Source organism: Salmo salar, chromosome 20, assembly GCF_965601325.2.
Source record: "Salmo salar chromosome 20, fSalSal1, whole genome shotgun sequence".
In the NCBI taxonomy this organism is placed as follows: Eukaryota; Metazoa; Chordata; class Actinopteri; order Salmoniformes; family Salmonidae; genus Salmo; species Salmo salar.
Genome location: NC_138310.1, coordinates 87,699,606 through 87,719,818, shown reverse-complemented (window position 1 = coordinate 87,719,818; position 20,213 = coordinate 87,699,606). Strand labels below are relative to the sequence as shown.

Genomic DNA, 20,213 nt, shown 5'->3' with positions numbered 1-20,213 from the left:
TCCCCTGACCCTAACCTTAACCCTTTTATCAAATCCTTCCCCTAACCTTAACCCAAACCCTAATTCCTAGCTAACATTAGCCAGCAAGCTAACTTTAGTCACCTAGCTTTAATTCGTAACATATAATACGTTCTGCAAATTTGTAATATGTAGTACATTCGCAAATTTGTAATACATTGTACCTTTTTGCTAATTCGTAACATATAATACAAATTGTAATTGGTAACATATCATACAAAAGGGGTGATGGAGATCCACAATTTAATACATAACATACGAAACTTAACATATCATACTACATGGAGCGTCTCAGATTTACATACATAATATTACAAAATGCTCTGAGACCAGGTTGCTCAAAACAAATCCATTCAGCCACCTTGCTTTACTCAGCTCAATTAGCTTCACATTGTCAAAACAGGACAAAATACAGTACAAGAAACACATTCCATCTTTGGTTTAATTTCATCTCCTGCGTACCATTGATTCACAAAGTAGATAATAGTTACAAAAGGAATATTATTTTATAAAACCAATAATGCATTTACTTTTAGTGACAGTTCATACGATGCCACTGAATACTGTGTAAGTGATAATTTCACCTCCTAAAAGTCGCTATTAACACCAATCAAACTCCTGCATTTGTATTGATACAAGCACTGTCAAACCCCGAGAGGGGAAGGTAGACAACAACATGACAAACTAACAATGTTAATAAAAAAATATAAACAGTTAGAAATGTGAGAAATTTGTTTAGAAAAACTGTATGACAATCCAGTGTAAAATGTTTATTAAAAATGTATATTTGGCAGATTTCATTAAAATATACTGCCTGTTTACAAAGATTTGTTCACAAGAAATATGAAATGTCTTGAAAGCAAAATAGTTAGAAACATTCTGATAATAGAATGTTTCTGTCATTGCAGCAAATCAGTCATTACCAACACCCCAAAAAATAAAACATTGAGGAAGTGTCCAGAGGGAATATAGTGAGTTTCTCTCTTCCTCTCACCCCACAGGCTGTAATAGTAAAATGTCTGGTCAAAACACTCAACAAGTAGCCTCACTGTAAGACCCACCCTCTAGCCCCTTTTTAAAAACACCTCAAATGAGAACCAGCCGTGGGTTTCCAGACCTCTGACTCTGTTATAATAAGAATAACACCTCGCTAGTCACGACTTTCCTGGCAAAGAACAGACCCTCCTCTGTACAGCTTCTCTTTTTTCCTCGCTCCCTCCTCTGTTCCCTCCTCCGTCCCCTCCTCCGTTCACTCCTCCTTCTCTTAATAATCCTGTTCTGCTACTTGTTTGATTGATGTGAGCTGTACCGTGATCAAACTATTTCACAAACCCCACTCCTCACAAGTCCACATGTGGAAAATAGTCTTTCCTGACATTGTACATCATAAGAAGCACTGTGAAGTTACTGTGTCTGTTTAGAGTTTATAGTCCAGGGGTTTTATATTCCCCTTTAGTCAGCGCTGGTCCTCACAGCACACGTACATATGTGACCCGTGAGTCTGTGCCCAGGTGGTTTTTGGCCAGGCACTTGTAGGTGCCAGAATCTGCTGTAGTGGGTCTCTGGATGATCAGCGTGCCCTGAGGGTGGAGCAGCTCGCTGCCCGTGGGCCGCCCTTTCCCCGCCGTGGAGAGCACAGAGCGGTCTGGCAGCTCCCAGGTAATCTCTGGCTTTGGGATCCCGATGGCAGCACAGTTGAGCTGTATGGGTGCCGCCGCCATCGCTGTCACGGTGGAAGGAGGTCCCGTGGAGATGCGGGGAGGGTAGGCGATGATGATGACTGGCACTGTGAGAATCGCCTCGCCAGCGTCATTCCGCGCCCGACACACATAGTTTCCCCGGTCGTGGAGGGTGGTGTCCTTGACCACCAGGGTCCCATTCTCCATCAACTGGTGGCGTCCATGGACCTGCGGCCTGGCTAGGGTGTGGCCTCCAGGGATGGTCCAGTAGATCCTGGGTCTGGGGCTACCATCAGCCAGGCAGTGAAGGAACAGAGGGTCACCAGACACACTGCGTATGATCCCTCTGGGCCTGGTGAGGATTAAAGGCTTCTGGCCCACCTCCAGAACTATCAGCTTCTCAATGTAGCCCACCGAGTTCTTAGCGGCACAGCGGTACTTCCCAGCGTCCTCCTTGCTGGGGTTGTAGATGACGAAGGTTCCGTCGTCACCTAGGTGTTGGCGTGAGCCCCGGTTGGGGCCCCCCGTGAAGCGGGTTCCGTTGGGTAGCAGCCAGATGATTTCTGGTGTTGGGTGACCATCTGCAGAACAGTTCAGGACCGTGGTCTTCCCCATACGGGTCATTACTCTCTCGTTGAAGGGGTTCTTAAAGATAGGCCTTAGGAGCATGTCTGTGACCTCCAGCTGCACCACCATCACTGCCTCTCCTCCGTCATTCCTCGCCATGCAGATGAACTCCGCCATGTCCGTCGGACGGACGTTCCGAAACTCAAGCGTTCCATTGTGATGGACGTTAATCCTGCTGCCGAAGTACGGAGCGTTCAGGAAGATGTTATCCGGCATGATCCAGGTGATCTTGGGAAGCGGGTCTCCAGTGGCCTTGCAGTCTATGAACTTCCTGGAGTATTTGGTGGCCGTGTCTTTCACCACGATCCTGTTCTGGGAGTTGCCGTTGATCACCGGAGGGTTGCCATCGATATCCATCTTGTAAACTTTGCTGTCATCCCCGGCGGTGTTGTGAGCCATGCACACGTACTGCCCTGCATCCACCAGCTTAACGTCCTGGATGTCCAGGGAGCCGTTGATGTGCATCAGATAGCGCTCGTTGGAGGCTGCGATCATGTCGTTAGTAGGGAGCATCCACAGGATTTTGGGCTTGGGCTCGCCCGTGGCTTCGCAGTCAAAGCGAATTTTGCCTCCAGGCTTCACCTGGGCGTAGGTCCGGCTGGGCGTACGTATCCATGGCGCTGCCGTCACCACGGTGATGTGGACGTGCATCTCGTCCTTGCCCAGCTGGTTCTCGGCATAGCACGTGTAGTCTCCCTCCTCCGCCATGCCCACCTGTATACAGACACAACACCAGCAGTTCAGAGTCAGAGGACTACATCTAGTCACATTGAGTTAACCAATGAAAACTGCCCATTATTTCTATAGAGTAGCAGGCCAATGTAAGATTGCACACCTGATTAAGATAGAGCGTGCCATTTTCAAACAGGATGTATCGCCGTGCGCGTCCCCCTCCACTGCTGCTGTCTGACTGTAGGGCGCTGTTGACCATGGTGCCGTCCGGCAGGCCCCAGGATATCTCTGGCTCCGGGGTTCCAGATGCCTTACAGTCGACCTTCAGGTCATTGCCGTAGGGGACCCGCTTCTTGCCGTACATCTTGGGCTCGATCTTGGCTGGCTTCATGGACACAGTGACCTTCATGAGCTGGAGGTCGTCTCCCACCTTGCTGCGCGCCACACACAGGTAGTCCCCAGCATCCTTGTCACTCACAGAGTCCATGACCAGGGTGCCGTTGTCCAGGACCTGGATCCGGTTTCCCATCCTGATAAAGAGATAAAAAATAGTTATCATTTGAAGATAGCAACACATAACCGATAAAGCATTGGAAAGAAACAATGCCATTTTATTAGATATAATATTGTTTCGATTTTCAACGCTTTAAAAAATGTTCAAAGATTACATTTCTTATGTTTGATTTTACAATAACATGTTCCGTGTTAAAATACTATGCAGATGTACAATAGGCCATGTAGGGTTTAGACTACTGGGGAATATTTTCTGTTTTAATTGGAACATTCTGCAGCTTCAGCAGAAGCAGTCTTTTCATCAAGTGAGCAGCGTCTAATGACTTCTCCTCCTGCTTGGTACTTCCATCCATCTCCATGACAAAAAACATACGTTGAATGGTGTGCTACAACCCACAGAATGTCCACTAGGTAGGGCCCATGCTCATGGAACTGACACACAGAGACAGGGGGATGGAGGGACAGAGAGATGCTAGGCTTACAGCAGATCAGCATATGTGTATTTCACCTGGGTCTGTCTTTTATCAAGGCCGTTGGCGATGACTCACAATAATGGTTTGTTCCGAATCCTACTACAGTTGCAGACAATAATAAATCACTAATAGAAAACTCGTCAGGGTTGCCAAGCCAGCCACCATAACAGTTTAAATCAAACAAGAAACACAGGGAGGGGAAAAGCATTCCACTAAGTGTCATTATTTACAAAATGCAGCTAATGAAATAGGTGGGAAATAATGATTCAATGAACTGACCAGTGAATCAAACCATTCAGCTAATGAAATGGGGGGGGGGGGATAACGATTCAATGAACTGACCAGTGAATCAAACCATTAGACACTGACTTTTGTTTACTGTTACATTCACAAAAGAAGCGTTGTTTCGTTTTTTTTGTTGGCCAATGTTCTACATAAGTCTCTGTCACGAAATATGTACGAGCTCTATTTTCAGTGGTTGCATGCAGAGAGGATACATGGCAGAATGTCAACTACATTATTAGGAGCAATATAAAGTCCTCCACCAGCATGCCAATGTTCTTCTGGTTCTCTCAAGTTCCTCTTTAAAGAACCCTGACTGGGTCCTTGCTCAAATAAAATAAAACTTGTTCATGTTGATATCCAGTCTAAATGCCGTCGTCTTCGCTTGTTATTTTGGCAAATACCCCCTCAGTTATTCTGGTCTCAGGTTTTCCCCAGCTAAGAACAAATGCTAATGGAGAAAACATTAAGAGGCTGAATAAGGTCATTCTACTGGGTCATATTCATTGGGTTCAACAGCTATGTAAGGCTTGTCATGAGATGATATGTTATGGGTTCAGTGGAAGACTATAGTGTACCTTTTGTCCTTGGAGAGATTCCAGCTCATTAATTAATTAATTAACAGCTGTAGATCAGATGTTTAGTTCATGCTAATGATCATTAGCGGTGTCGTCTGAATATCAATACAAAGGAAACTTTTTCCTGGATAGGTCCAAACATGTAAGCCCACTTGCGTGAGTGTTAAAATGTTGGTACTGAAACGAATAAAACATTTTCCTGTATAAATTGAAATATTATGGTCACCAAAACATCAGTCTTAGAGGACATGAACACTGGCACGCAATTCTTTTGAAAACAAAGTCCACTGTTAATTATAAACACACTCAGACAAAGCAAGCCAAACATCCTTTTCCTTCCAACTTACATTTTCAGATCTAAAGGACTTCACATGCAGCTCCAGTTTCTTCTAGATTCCATTAATCACGATAATACCCTTTCCATTGAGCTATCAGATCGGTTATACCTTAAATCCACACGCTCAAGGAGCTCACGCATCTTATTTACCTTCTCTCCTGATGTTAAACACATGGGCATCGACTAATCTGACTATTATAAAAACATTAAACACTATTATTCCCTATGTTACGGGTAGCACCCTGAGGGTCAATGCAGGAAGCTGAAAATGAGGGGAAAATGGAGACCCTAAGCCAGAAGTTTAAAATGAAAAAAGAGATACTGTACAGTATAACAAAGCAGTCTTTACATGATGTGTTCAGTCTGTCTTTATTTTCTCTGTTTTCCATCCACGTTTCTGTACATTTTCAAACTTCAGTGTTTTAGGTGCTCAGTGCATGGATGGACTAACTCAACGTTTTATTGGAGAGGCACAATACCTCTCGCTGAAGAACCCCAGTCGAAGCTCTCTGCACTGGAAACACAAGTAAATAATTTGGGGAGAAGTTACAATAACATCTATTTTGGGTTTTTTAACCTCTCTAGGGTAGGGGGCAGTATTTTCACATCCGGATAAAAAACGTACCCGATTTAATCTGGTTATTACTACTGCCCAGAAACTAGAATATGCATATAATTGTTTGATTTGGATAGAAAACACCCTAAAGTTTCTAAAACTGTTTGAATGGTGTCTGTGAGTATAACAGAACTCATATGGCAGGCCAAAACCTGAGAAGATTCTGTACAGGAAGTGCAATCTCTGACCATTTCTTGGCCTTCTATACTCTCTTTATCAAAAACAGAGGATCTCTGCTGTAACGTGACACTTTCTAAGGCTCCCATAGGCTCTCAGAAGGCGCCAGAACATTGAATGATGACTTTGCAGCCCCTGCCTGAAAAACAGTAGCGCATTTGGATAGTGGTCGATCTGAGAACAATGAGATGGGTGCGCGCGTGCACATGAAGAGGCCATTTTACATTTTCAGTCTTTGAACGAAAAAGACGTCTCCCGGTCGGACTATTATCGCTATTTTATGAGAAAAACGTTTGTTTAAAATCAATTTTTATGCGATTTTTCTCATAAAATAGCGATAATATTCCGACCGGGAGACGTCTTTTTCGTTCAAAGACTGAAAATGTAAAATGCTTCGAAGTACGGTAATGGAAGATTTTGAATTTTTTTGTCACGATACGCGTCCGCGCGTCACCGTTCGGATAGTGTCTTGAACGCAAGAACAAAACAGAGGATATTTGAACATATCTATGGATTATTTTGAACCAAAACAACATTTGTGGATGAAGTAGAAGTCCTGGGAGTGCATTCTGACGAAGAACAGCAAAGGTAATCCAATTGTTTTTGGTGAGTGCTAAACTTGGTGGGTGTCAAATTAGCTAGCCCGTGATGGCGAGCTATCTACTCAGAATATTGCAAAATGTGCTTTTGCTGAAAAGCTATTTTAAAATCTGACACCACGATTGCATAAAGGAGTTCTGTATCTATAATTCTTAAAATAATTGTTATGTTTTTTGTGAACGTTTATAGTGAGTAATTTAGTAAATTCACCGGAAGTTTTCAGTATGTTTGCTAGTTCTGAACGTCACATGCTAATGTAAAAAGCTGGTTTTTGATATAAATATGAACTTGATTGAACAAAACATGCATGTATTGTATAACATAATGTCCTAGGAGTATCATCTGATGAAGATCATCAAAGGTTAGTGCTGCATTTAGCTGTGGTTTTGGTTTTTGTGACATTATATGCTAGCTTGAAAAATGGGTGTGTGATTATTTCTGGCTGGGTACTCTCCTGACATAATCTAATGTTTTGCTTTCGTTGTAAAGCCTTTTTGAAATCGGACAATGTGGTTAGACGAGAGTCTTGTCTTTAAAAATGTGTAAAATAGTCATATGTTTGAGAAATTGAAGTTATAGAATTTCTAAGGTATTTGTATTTCGCGCCACTCGATTCCACTGGCTGTTGACTAGGTGGGACGATTTCGTCCCACATACCCTAGAGAGGTTTTAAACAGCTGTGTTGTAGCACAAAGAACCTGGATACCTTTCAGAGGGTGTGGATGTTTATCTGCTGGCGTGTGATTGTGCCTGTACGTCTCAGAATAGTCTGTGTGATTACATGTGTAATACAGACTAAGTAATCATTACCTGTGCCACTGGTCCACCACAGCCTTGGACGGTAGTCTCCAGATGATCCTGGGTTTGGGGTCCCCGGTGGCTGAGCAGTTCAGCCTCAGCTGGTCCCCATACGCCAGCTCTGTCCTGCGGTGTGATGCCTCCACGATCTCAGGAGCCATCTCCTTCTTCTCCACCGTCAGCGTCACCACCCTGCGCTCCGACCCTGTAGAGCTGGTGACGATGCACTCGTACTTCCCACTGTCCGTGCCGGCCGTATCGGTCAGGTGGAGCGTCCCGTTAGCGAACACAGACACCCTGGGGTCCACAGAGGGCTTCAGGGGCCGCACCGCCGTTCCATCATAGAGGACCCAGTACACGGTGGGCTGGGGGCTGCCCTGAGCGGTACAGGGTAACCACAGGCTCTGACCCACACCGGCCTGGACCTGCTGTCGTTTGGCCTCCAGGATGCCAGGGGGTGCTGCCACCACCTGCAGTCTGACAGTGGCAGTGTCGGCTCCTGCTGGGTTACTGGCGATGCACTTGTAGTGGCCTCGGTCATACACAGACACCTGCTTGATGAGCAGAGTGCCCTCTGGGGTCACTGACACTCTGGGGCCCGAGTTATGGCCCCTGATTTGGGTGAGGTTGGCCAGGATCCAGGAGACCAGAGGGGTGGGGCGACCCTCTGCCTTGCACTTCATCTCCACTGTCTTCCCTGAGTGGGACTTGATCTCCCGTACCTTGGGCTCCAGGATGCGTGAGGGGTAGGCCACCACGGACAGGGTGACCAGGAGCTTGTCCGAACCCTGCTCGTTCTCTGCCAGGCAGAGGTACTGACCACGGTCTTTGATGTTTGCATTCTGGATGGATAGAGTGCCGTTCGGGAACACCTCAAACTTGCCCATCTTGCTGTTGATGGTCATTGTGCTTCCTGAAAGGGAGCGAGAGAGGGAGGAAGAGGAACAATGGTAGAGAGATGGAAAAAGAGAAAGATGGAGAAAGAGAGAGATATGGGGAGAAAGAGACAGAGAGAGAGAAAGATGAACGAGCGAGAGAGAGCGAGAGAGAGAGAGCGAGAGAGAGATATGAAGAGAGACAATGGTATAGAGAGGAAGAGAGAGATGGAGAAAGAGAGAGGGAGAGAGAGAGAGAGAGAGAGACAGAGCGGGAGAGAGAGAGGGCGAGAGAGAGAGAGGGAGGGAGAGAGAGAGAGAGAGATATGGAGAGAAAAAGAGATGAAGAGAGAGATATGGAGAGAAAAATGAGCGAGAGGAATTGAGAGTGCGAGAGAGAGAGAGAGAGAGAGAGAGAGAGAGAGAGAGGGAGAGAAAGAGATGGAATAGATGGAGGGAGCGAGAGAGAGAGGGAGAGAGAGGGAGAGATGGAGGGAGAGAGAGGGAGAGATGGAGGGAGAGAGAGGGAGAGATGGAGGGAGCGAGAGAGAGAGAGAGAGAGAGGGAGAGAAAGAGATGGAAGAGATGGAAATAGATGGAGGGAGCGAGAGAGAATATATAAATGAACATACAGTATAGCTTCATTCCAAAGTAGTTTTTAAACTTAATATCTATACCCTGTTATTTTCCATACCCGTACTTGAAGAGAAGCGTTTCCAGCTGATGGTGGGTTCAGGGCTGCCCGCAGCCTCACAGGGCAGGAAGGCGTCTGAGTTGGACAGGACAGTGAAGCTGGCAGCGTTGCCTCCCACGATCCTGGGCTTGGTGAGCATGTCCTTGGTGGACCGCTCAAAGCCCACAATGTTAGCCGTTGTCGTATCATAGCCGGTGACGTGGGTATAGGCGTTGGAGATGGCATCGTCTATGTCCTTGCTGCTGTAGGGGGCTTTGGCGTGCCCCTGCTCTGCTTCCAGAATAGTCAGTGTGTCAAAGGTCAGGGTCTTGTCTGGGCCTCTGCTGGCCCTGTTACTGGACACCTTGGGCCTGGTTCTCCTGATCATGGGTCTCTGTGTGATTTGGTAACGGCTGTCTCTCCCTGACGGGAGCCTGATGTTAGTGTTCACTCTGATGGGGTCGGTGTTAGTCTGGACGCGGGTTGATGATTTAGTGTAAGGCCTTGAGGTGGTGGTTGGATAAGTTGTGGTAGAGGTCATTCTGGGCCTGGTGGTGGAAGTATAGACTCGTGGACGGTTAGTGGAGGACTTCATCTCATCTGTCCAGTTCTCATTATCGTATGAGTCTGAGTCTGTGGTGGTTTTCCCCTTAGAGGTCATGTCGGTGGACACAGTCACTGCAGACCTATCTGATTCTCTGGACGGCGTGTACAGGGGCTTGGAGATGGAGACGGTACGTGTGGGATATGTGGTGGTCTCCATGGTGGTTTCCATGGTGGTTTCTATGGGATATGTGGTGGTCTCCACGGTGGTTTCCATGGTGGTTTCTATGGGATATGTGGTGGTCTCCATGGTGGTTTCCATGGTGGTTTCTATGGGATATGTGGTGGTCTCCATGGTGGTCTCCATGGTGGTTTCTATGGGATATGTGGTGGTCTCCATGGTGGTCTCCATGGTGGTTTCTATGGGATATGTGGTGGTCTCCATGGTGGTTTCCATGGTGGTTTCTATGGGATATGTGGTGGTCTCCATGGTGGTTTCCATGGTGGTTTCTATGGGATATGTGGTGGTCTCCATGGTGGTCTCCATGGTGGTTTCTATGGGATATGTGGTGGTCTCCATGGTGGTCTCCATGGTGGTTTCTATGGGATATGTGGTGGTCTCCATGGTGGTCTCCATGGTGGTTTCTATGGGATATGTGGTGGTCTCCATGGTGGTCTCCTGGGGCTATGGGATATGTGGTGGTCTCCATGGTGGTTTCTATGGGATATGTGGTGGTCTCCATGGTGGTCTCCATGGTGGTTTCTATGGGATATATGGTGGTCTCCATGGTGGTTTCTATGGGATATGTGGTGGTCTCCATGGTGGTCTCCATGGTGGTTTCTATGGGATATGTGGTGGTCTCCATGGTGGTTTCTATGGGATATGTGGTGGTCTCCATGGTGGTCTCCATGGTGGTTTCTATGGGATATATGGTGGTCTCCATGGTGGTTTCTATGGGATATGTGGTGGTCTCCATGGTGGTCTCCATGGTGGTTTCTATGGGATATGTGGTGGTCTCCATGGTGGTTTCTATGGGATATGTGGTGGTCTCCATGGTGGTCTCCATGGTGGTTTCTATGGGATATATGGTGGTCTCCATGGTGGTTTCTATGGGATATGTGGTTGTCTCCATGGTGGTCTCCATGGTGGTCTCCATGGTGGTTGAAGGCTCTGTTGATTCTATGGTGGTGCTGGGGGCTTCCGTGGTTGTTATGTTTTTTTTTAAAGGACTCCTGCCCCTGAAAGGCCTCCTGCTCCCTAACCCTCCATTTGGTCTCCGGTTTCCCCCAAATCTACGGGATAGGTACCCCCCTGACCCTCCATTTGGTCTCCGGTTTCCCCCAAATCTACGGGATAGGTACCCCCCTGACCCTCCATTTGGTCTCCGGTTTCCCCCAAATCTACGGGATAGGTACCCCGCTGACCCTCCAGATTCAGACACAGAGGATGAGGCCTCATCTGTGTCTTCTCTTGGGGCAGGTGGGGAGGCGATGGTCTGGGTGTCTGGGGAAGACTCTGTGGTGAGGGAGGACCTGTAGTCATAGGCTGGGGTTGTAGTTCCACGGCTAGTGCCAGGCTGGAGTGTGGTCAAGGCCTCAGAGTCAGGCGATGAATCTCCATAGTCATTGTCTGATGAGCTCTCTGGGGTCTCCGGGTGTTTACCTGCTCTAGACGGTGACTCGGTCACAGGTTCAGCCAGAGACTGCTGGGTGGGCAGTGCGGTTGTGGTTGTAGTTGTGGTGGTGGTTGGTTGGACTGTTGTTGATTCCTCTGTGGTGGTAGAGGGCCTGGCTGGTTTACGTAGTCTGTTGACTATTTCCCTCTGCCTGTCCCTGTTCCCAAACAGCTTGCCCCGGATGATCTTACCACGGACGATCTTGGAGGCAGTTGTGGTTGTGATGGTGGAGGTTGTTGGTTCATCTGTTGTGCTCGTCATAGGGTCGTGTGTTGGGTCAGACTCTGGGGCATTAGTGGAGGTCATGTAGCTGCTGGACACCTCACCTCTGGACTGAGAGTGAGTGGAAGTGGGCTGGGTGGTGGTGGGTCTCTCTGTTCTTCCTAGAGAGGAGCTAGGGACGTTGGGCGTTTTAGATGATGTTGTTGGTGTGACTACCCGCTGACCACCTGTCTTCTTCTCATCTTCATCACAGTCACAATCTGAAAAAGCAGCAACAATAACAATCATCATCAGTATCACCATCATCATCATGGCTATCATCACCATCATCACCATCATGGCTATCATCATCATCATCATCACCATCATCATGGTTATCATCATCATCACCATCATCACCATCATGGCCATCATCATCATCATCATCACCATCATCATGGCTATCATCATCATCACCATCATGCTATCATCATCACCATCATCACCATCATCATCATGGCTATCATCATCACCATCATCGCCATCATGGCTATCATCATCACCATCACCATCATCATCATGGCTATCATCATCACCATCACCATCGCCATCATGGCTATCATCATCACCATCATCACCATCATCATCATGCTATCATCATCATCATCACCATCATGGCTATCATCATCATCATCATCATCATCACCATCATCATGGTTATCATCATCATCATCACCATCATCACCATCATGGCTATCATCATCATCATCATCATCACCATTCATGGCTACCATCATCATCATCATCACCATCATCATGGCTATCATCATCACCATCATCACCCTCATCATCATGGCTATCATCATCATCATCATCGTCATCATCACCATCATGGCCATCATCATCATAATCATCATCACCATCCTCCCCATCATCATCATCATCATCACCATCATCCCCATCATCATCATGGCTATCATCATTATTACCATCATCATCATCATGGCTATCATCACCATCATCATCATCATCATGGCTATCATCATCACCATCATCATCTTTTGGCTCTTCCTCATGGCTCAAGTCTCTCACCAACAAAGATAATGTCAACATCAAAGACAATAAACTACATATCATATTTCAACAACATGACATAACGTACCTGTGGTCAGCTCCATATTGTAGAAACTACATATCATATTTCAACAACATGACATAACTTACCTGTGGTCAGATCCATAGTGTAGGGAACTGTGCTGTTGCCTTGCTTCTTCACAATGTTGGGCTGTTTGAGTTTGTTCAGGATGGACTGGATGTCTGTGATCCGGTTGGGCTTGATGAACCTCCTCCTGCCAGGGAAGTTCCTCCTCCGGCCCCCTCCTCTTCCTCCTCCTCCTCCTCCTCCTCTGCCCTTCATAGGAGGGATGATGTGGATCTGCTGGCGGGAGATGATGGTGGAGCCTGCAGGCAGACGGGGGGACTTGATCCTCTGGGTGGTGTGGAAGGTGATCTCATCCTGCTCTCTCTCTGTGGTGGTGACTGCAGTGAAGGTGGTCTGGCTGTCTGGGTCAGTGGCTGTGTGGATCTCAGGCTCTCTGTGGGGTGATCTGGGACTGTCCATCATGGGGGTGACATTGGGGTTGGTGAGGCGCGATAGCGCCGCCCCGGTGGAGGTATCTGGTTCTGCAGGTGTTTCTCTGGAGAACTGGATCAGGGTCTCATCTGTGGTGTTGGTAACAGCGAGGAGGAGCGTGACGGGTTGTCTCAGAGGTACTGTCATGTTCCTCTCCAAAGGGGACGACTCACCACTAGACCCATTAATTCTGGGGCTGTATTGAAAGACGGCCTCACCCTGAGTTTCATTGATACTCCCCGTGCTGTGGCTGCTGTGGGTGAATGTGGACTCGATGGGTGTGGCGTCTGACCGGGTGTATGAATCTGTCATTACTGTTGTCACTCTGTCAGTATTTTCTGTTGTTACAGTGAAACTAGTCCGACTGTCATCTGGGATCTCCATGGTTGTCATGACACTGGTTTCACTGTTGTCGGTGGTTGCCATGACATTACTCTGATTGTTTAAATTCTCTATGCTTGCAGTTACACTCATCATACTTTCATCTGGAGTCTCTGTGGTTGGCATGACGCTGGTTGGTAAAACAATGAGTCCGTCTTCATGAGACAGACCCTCCCCAGATCCAGCATCACCGTCCCCAGACATGTCAGGCTCTGAATCTCCTTTTTCTTTCGCACTCTTTGTCTTTGTTGTTGAACCACCTTGGGCCTTCTTCATGAACTCTGCAAATCTCTGGAGGTCTACTTTCCTGGAGGCTTGATCAAAGACCCTCCTGTTGCTCCATATGCGCCTGCTGCTGGCTGGGCTCCTCCTTCTCCCCCAAGAGCCCCCTGATCCTCTGCCCTGAGAGGAAGACCTGAGTCTGGGGTAGGGCCTGTCTAATGTGATGGTCCTGGACTCCTGGATGGTTCTGTCAGAGGGGCTGGAGGAAGGTACCTCACTGTGGGAATCCTCCCTCTCCTCTATGGCCCCATCAACCTCAACCCCAGCCTCCACCCCTGACCCCTCTCTATCCACCACTGTCACCTTTCTGGACCCCTCCCCAGTGACAGTCACTTGGGACGTCAACAGGTCCACCCCCAGGTAGTTAGCACTGAGACACCTGTAAAACCCCCGGTCTCTGGAGGTCAGATCTTTTATTCCTAGAGTCCCGTTCCTATAGAGCTTCCTGTTCCCATAGGATTTATCCAGCACTGTGTGGTCAGGTAGAATCCACTGGACCGAGGCCTCAGGGTTGCCTGCAGACCCACAGTCTAGAACCAGGCTCTGGCCCAGTGGCCGTGAGAGCTTGACCCCGTTGACCTCTACCTCCTCCACATCGGGAGACAGTACGGTGACCCGGAAGCTGAGCACGTCTGCGTCCAGGTAGTTAGTGGCGATGCAGCGATAAAGCCCAGTGTCTGAGGTGTCTGTTCCTCTCAAGGTCAGCCTGCCATCAGCGGTGATCACTATCCTGCGGTCTTCGCTGGAGTAGGGTGCCCGCACCTTACTGCCGTCCGATAAGATCCACTGTACAGAGGGTTTTGGTTCCCCAAACGTCTTGCAGTTGAGCTCCACCACCCCACCTTAAAATCACAACAAGAATCACATCAATAAATATATTTTTTTTATGCACATTGCTATATTGTAGCTCTTGAAAGTATGTTACAGTACATACATTATATGGGCACATTTCTACCCATCCACGACACATTGTGTACTGTAGGACCCCACCTATGAGGACAGAGTGCTCAGTCTGGGTCTGGTTGTCTCGTTTGATGATGGTCCAGCTGTAACGGTCCCTCGTCTGCGACACCTTGTTCTCCACTCGCAGGTTGACCACTGACCTGTACTTAATGTGCAAGGTGGAGAATGTGGTTGTGGTACGGTCCAGCTGAAAGTTGACCTCTCCCTGCATCAACCATGCAGGTGAAGCCTTAATCTCAGCCTCAATGTCTGTGTGGATTTCATCATGTCCCTCCTTTGGTCTGATCTGGCTGTACTTGTAGATCATGTCTGGGGTCCTGGAGAGCATCAACCCTCTCTCTAACCTCATGGGAACGTCACTGTATGTAGCCAGGATGCGCCAGAGCTGTTGGATGTGCTCATAGTCAATATTACAAACCAGCCATGTAGAGATGGTGGTGGAGAACATGGTCACGTTCTTCTCCCCCTCCTCCACCTGGGTTAGAGTCAGGTTCTCCATGGCTGATGGTCTCTGGACTGTGCAGGTAAGGCTAGCGTCATTGTGGAACTGAGCTGTTAGATTCATCTGCAGAGATCCAATGGGGGCTATGAAGTCATGGGGGGAGACAGGGGTGTAATCCCCCTCGTCCAGGCTGACGTTCCTCTGCTTCAGATGGGGGTGGATCCAGGGTTTGGTACAGGTGAAGGCATCACGTGGAAGCTGGGTTAGGCTCTTGCCTGTAGAGGGAGCGGGGGTCTCACAGACGGGGCAGGCCTGACCTCTGGCATAATTCCTGTCTCGCTTGCATTTCAGCACAGCTGAAAAACAAGTTCATCATTGAATTTATATTTACATTTTTATGTCATGATTTAATAAGGGTTGGTTCCCTAATTTCCATGTTTTCACACTCCTTCAAAATGTTGTTTATGATACTGTTCTAAATCACAGTTGGTATTAAGAAATAATCAATAAGTATCTGGAGATATATTTACATTCGCTTATGTCATTATTTGATAAAACAGTAGAGCCTTTGTTCCCACCTTTTAGTAATTTTAGGTACTACATGTCACGCTGAGATTGAAAAAAGTGAAACAGCTGTGTTTCCAACAATCTGTCCCTCAAAAAGATTTATCTGTCTTCTTTGGACAAGCATGGTTTTCCTGTTGGAGGTTGTCACACGCAACATCACTTTACTGAATAAATAAATGTTTTTCACTCTGTTTCATGGTTTAAATTCATGCATGTAGAGATTCCACCAGATGTACCCTGGTCTTCCCTGGTTTATTCCAACTTATGATCCATTTTTTATGTACAGTAACTGTCAACAGAACTGGGGGCCTACTCAGTTTAGTGAAACATTCAGAATGTTGCAGAGAGAAATGTACTATATCTTTACCTGAATTTCTCTCCGCCCACTCTGGGAACCAAGCCATGCGACAGTCGCAGGACCAGGGGTTGCCGTGGAGATAGACATTCTCCAACTGAGAGCAGCCAGTGAAGACGTCTTTGGGTAAGCTGGCGAGGAAGTTGTCAGACAGGTGGATGTTCCTAACGGAGGACACCTTGAACACTTGGCTGTGCCTCAGCGTGATGAAGGTATCCGGGTGGAGCTGCTGGAGCAGGTTGCCCTCCAGGTGGACCAGCTGTAACATGGTAAGACCGTAGAACGCCTCCGGGTTGATGAACTCGATGCGGTTGTGGTCCATGTGGAGTCGTATCAGTCCCTCCAGGCCTTGGAAGATGTCCTTGTTGATCTCCTTCACTCTGTTGTAGCTCATCTTCAGGACCTGAAAAAAAAACGCAAGTTGTAGTCGCATAGAGGCCCCTGGAGCGCTGGAGAACGAGTGTGCCACAGCTAACTTGTTTGAAACACTTCAATAGAAAAACAGTGTCATAAAAGCATCCGGACGGAGGTTATTCTGTCTGGGAGCACTTCCAGAAGTCAGCTGTTTACTCTTTCAATAAGAGTAAATCTAAACAGTTGTTGTAAGGACCGACGCAGGAGATGAGAAGCAGGTACGGGGAGTCAAACATTTAATCCGGAACAGACAGGGAACAAGACAGTAACAGCGTCAGCACACGGGTATATAAAGACATATGAACATTAATGCTGAAGCAGGGAACAGAGTGGGGAAACCAGAAAGATATATGACAGAGGTGACTGAGTCCAGGTGAGTCCAATAAATCTCTGATGCGCGTGACAAAAGTTAAAGGCAGGTGTGTGTAATGATGATGGCAGGAGTGCTGGGGAGCGTGTCGCCCTCGAGCGCCGGGGGGGGGGGGGGGGGGGGGGGGGGGGGGGAGCAGACGTAACAGTTGTAAAGTGATGCAGTCCAAATCCCCCCTAACCCTAACCCTCAGGGCCTACAAACGGTTCTGGAATAAAATATTAACACCACGGACAAAGACTAGTAAAATCTTTTTCAAGATGAATTACACTTTGCGTTGCTGTTTGAATGATGTTACTGTAAGGAAGTAACTTGTATTTATTAATGTCTTAGCATGCTTGGTTTTGTAGCTCCACTAGATTGGGAAAAGCCTGCTCATAATTTTGTGTTTGGTTGATGGTGGTGGAAAAACGCTGTCTCAGGCACCGCTCCAGAATCTCCCATAAGTGTTCAGTTTGTTGAGATCTGGTGGCTGAGACAGCCATGTCATATGGTTTACATTGTTTTCATGCTCATCAAACCATCCATTGATCACTTGTACCCTGTGGATGGGGAAATTGTCATCCTATATGGGGTATAACCATGGTAGCCAAAATAATGGCCAAAATAATGACCTGCCCAGCTGTTATATATATATATATATATACTTTTTAAAATTTTAACTTTATTTAAATAGGTAAGCCAGTTAAGGACAAATTGTTATTTACAATGACGGCCTACCCCGGCCAAACTCAGACAACGCTAGGCCCTCTTGTGTGCCGCCCTATGGACAGATATAGGGAAGGCCAATCACGGCTGGATGTGATACAGCCTAGAATCGAACCAGGGACTATCGTGACGCCTCTTGAACTGAGATGCAGTGCCTTAGACCGCTGCGTCACTCCCATCATGACCCTAAGCATGATGGGATGATAATTGCTAACTAACTCAGGCACCACACCTGTGTGGAAGCACATGATTTAAATATAATTTGCATCCTTCATTCACTCAAGTGTTACCAATATTTTGTCAGTTACCTGTATATCAACAGGTGTTTATTTCAGTGCTGTATGTATACCTGTAAGGACTTGAGGTCTTGAAAGGCCCTGTCAGCGATGCTGTGGATGGTGTTGCTGTGGAGCATCAGCAGCTCCAGGTGTTTCAGCCCAGACAGATCATTCTCCCTCAGTGAGGTTATACTGTTATACCTACAGAGAACAGAGTAGGGAAACAATATAGCTGTGAATAATTTACTCTTGCTCAAAATATAACCCAAATCTACTGTATGTGCATTAATAAGGGGTAAGAGAGAGTAGAGAGAGAGCAAGAGAGAGCAAGAGAGAGCGGAGAGCGAGAGAGAGGGGGAGGAGAGAGAGCAGAGAGAGAGAGAGAGAGAGCAGAGAGAGAGAGAGAGAGAGAGAGTCTGACTCTAACCCTAGGTTAATTCTTTCCACAGCCGTCTGGATCTGGCCTGGTATTGCGGTCAGATATCTAAAGGTACAGTGCACTTCGGTGGGAACGTAGCACGCGCACGATTTGGGGCAGCCACTGGTTCCTGGTAGCAGAGCGGCCAAGATAAACACAGCAGTCAGCAGCCACTGCCGCAGGTATGAGGGGCCGTCGGCACACACACTCATTCTGGAGAGGGAGAGTGCTTCACACTCAGGAGAGAGAGAGAGAGCAAAGAGAGAAAGAGAGAGAGAGAGAGAGAGAGAGAGAGAGAGAGGGAAAATGGAGAGGTAAAAAAGGAGGTAGACATATTTAGTGTATGTGTGTGTCTGTGTGTGTGTGTGTGCGCATGGCAAGAACAGAGTTTTAATTTATCAAATATAAAGCAAAATCCTAATGAATCAGCAGAAATATATATTTTTTAAACAATATATCCACTAAATCAATGTAGATAACACTCTAACACTCCATACCTTTCATCTCCAATCTCTCTTCAAGATGAAAGGAACACGCACGGACTTTCTAAGGGTTTTGAAAGCAAGGTTTTATAACACAAAGTAATATCCGTTTAAAATTATTTCAACATAACAAAAAAACATATTTCCCAATGCACACAGAGAGAAGTTGTGCGTAAAGCCTACAGTGGAGTAGTCTAATAATCGCGCACCATTCTACAGTTAATTTGCACTGCTGTCCTAAACCTCATCAACACTTCACCTCTGAGACTCATTTTATGAGCGCATGGTAATGAAATAACACCTTGCTCCTAACCTACGCTCTAAAAAAGTTTAACCACGCAACATGACTTGATGTTAAAACTTGTTGTTAATTTCCATGTTTTGAGTTAGGTATTCTTGTACATTCATAAATATTTTCCAGAAGCACACAACAAACTACAGAAATGTAATATTAATCATGTTCCATATGGTATTTCTACTTCTAATGACGCTATAGCCTCATCTGTCATCCAATTAGAAGTTCTCCACACTTTACCACACGTACCTGTGTCAGTGGAAGTCTAAATGAATCCACATCCTGGAATGACCTCATATGAATCCCTTTTTTTTTTAGGTATAATGTCCCAGTAGCCAATTGTAGGGGAAATCCTAGAGGTTGCAAGCCATTCCGTTACAAGACTACTCCTGTATGTCTGAACTGGGAGTGTTGTGGGAATGAACGGAATGGTCTGAGCGCTAATGTCTAGCTCCCACCCACCCACCCACCTTTGCCTCCTTCATTACGGGGCGAAGATTCCCCCAGGTACAGATCTAGGATCTGAATCTGTACCCCCCCCCCCCTCCCCCCCCCCAAGTTGCTGGTTCGAATCCCTGAGCTCACTAGTTGACAAATCTGTTGATGTGCCCTTCAGATCAAATCAAATCAAATGTATTTATATAGCCCTTCTTACATCAGCTGATATCTCAAAGTGCTGTACAGAAACCCAGCCTAAAACCCTAAACAGCAAGCAATGCAGGTGTAGAAGCACGGCGCTTACCCCTAATTGCTCCGGTAAGTCGCTCTGGATAAGAGTGTCTGCTAAATGACGAAATTGTAAAATGAGACCCAGTGTCTAGGGGCAACTTCACTCTCTTCCCCTTTGTATTGCTACAGTACCCATAGACTTGCAGTCATTGTGCTAATGCCAGTTAGTATTGGCTAAACTACCACTAACTTCCTTCATACTGCACGCAGAGCCATACAAATTACATTTTATTTGTCACATGCTTCATAAAAAACAGATGTAGACTAATAGTGAAAGGCTCTTCCCAACAATGCAGAGTTAAAGATAAAGACCAAAAAAATAAGCAGCGAGAGAAAGAGAGCGGAGAAAGAAAGAGATAAAGAGAGAGAGAGAGAGGTAGAGAGAGAGAGAGAGAGAGAGCTGAGAGAAAGCGAAGAGAGAGAGAGAGAGCTGAGAGCGAGCGGAGAGTGAGAGAGAAAGGAGAGAGAGAGAGCGGAGAAAGAAAGAGATAAAGAGAGGGAGACAGCGAGAGAGAGAGAGAGAGAGAGAGAGAGTCAGAGAGAGGGAGAGAGAGGGAG

The 20,213-nt window shown here is 46.9% G+C and overlaps 1 protein-coding gene across 2 annotated transcripts; it reads right to left on the bottom strand.

Moving 5' to 3' along the window:
• Positions 1–244: 244 nt before the first annotated feature.
• On the bottom strand, positions 245–19,356 carry LOC106581497 (immunoglobulin superfamily member 10). 2 transcript variants are annotated; one of them, XM_082966788.1, is made up of 12 exons: positions 19,176–19,356; positions 18,647–18,695; positions 18,159–18,378; positions 17,803–17,932; positions 15,974–16,364; positions 14,625–15,395; positions 12,563–14,476; positions 10,639–11,619; positions 8,940–9,707; positions 7,383–8,283; positions 3,160–3,526; positions 245–3,038 (listed from the first exon to the last, which is right to left on the bottom strand). In XM_082966788.1, exons 1-12 carry the CDS (start codon positions 19,221–19,223, stop codon positions 1,488–1,490), a joined length of 8,091 nt encoding a protein of 2,696 aa, XP_082822914.1. In that variant the 5' UTR covers positions 19,224–19,356; the 3' UTR covers positions 245–1,487. The 2 variants fall into 2 exon arrangements, with proteins under 2 accessions (XP_082822914.1, XP_082822913.1); XM_082966787.1 differs by lacking the exons at positions 10,639–11,619; positions 12,563–14,476; positions 14,625–15,395; ... (3 more) ...; positions 18,647–18,695; positions 19,176–19,356 and having other exon boundaries at positions 8,946–10,135.
• Positions 19,357–20,213: the final 857 nt, after the last annotated feature.

Excerpts from the sequence above, each read along its gene's own strand:
- LOC106581497 (XM_082966788.1), bottom strand. The coding sequence starts at position 19,223 with ATGAGGTCATTCCAGGATGTGGATTCATTTAGACTTCCACTGACACAG. Across the intron at positions 9,708-10,638 it reads CCCCAGCACCACCATAGAAT|CCATAGAAACCACCATGGAA; the intron begins CAACAGAGCCTT and ends CCACCACATATC. Across the intron at positions 8,284-8,939 it reads ACGCTTCTCTTCAAGTACGG|GAAGCACAATGACCATCAAC; the intron begins GTATGGAAAATA and ends GCTCCCTTTCAG.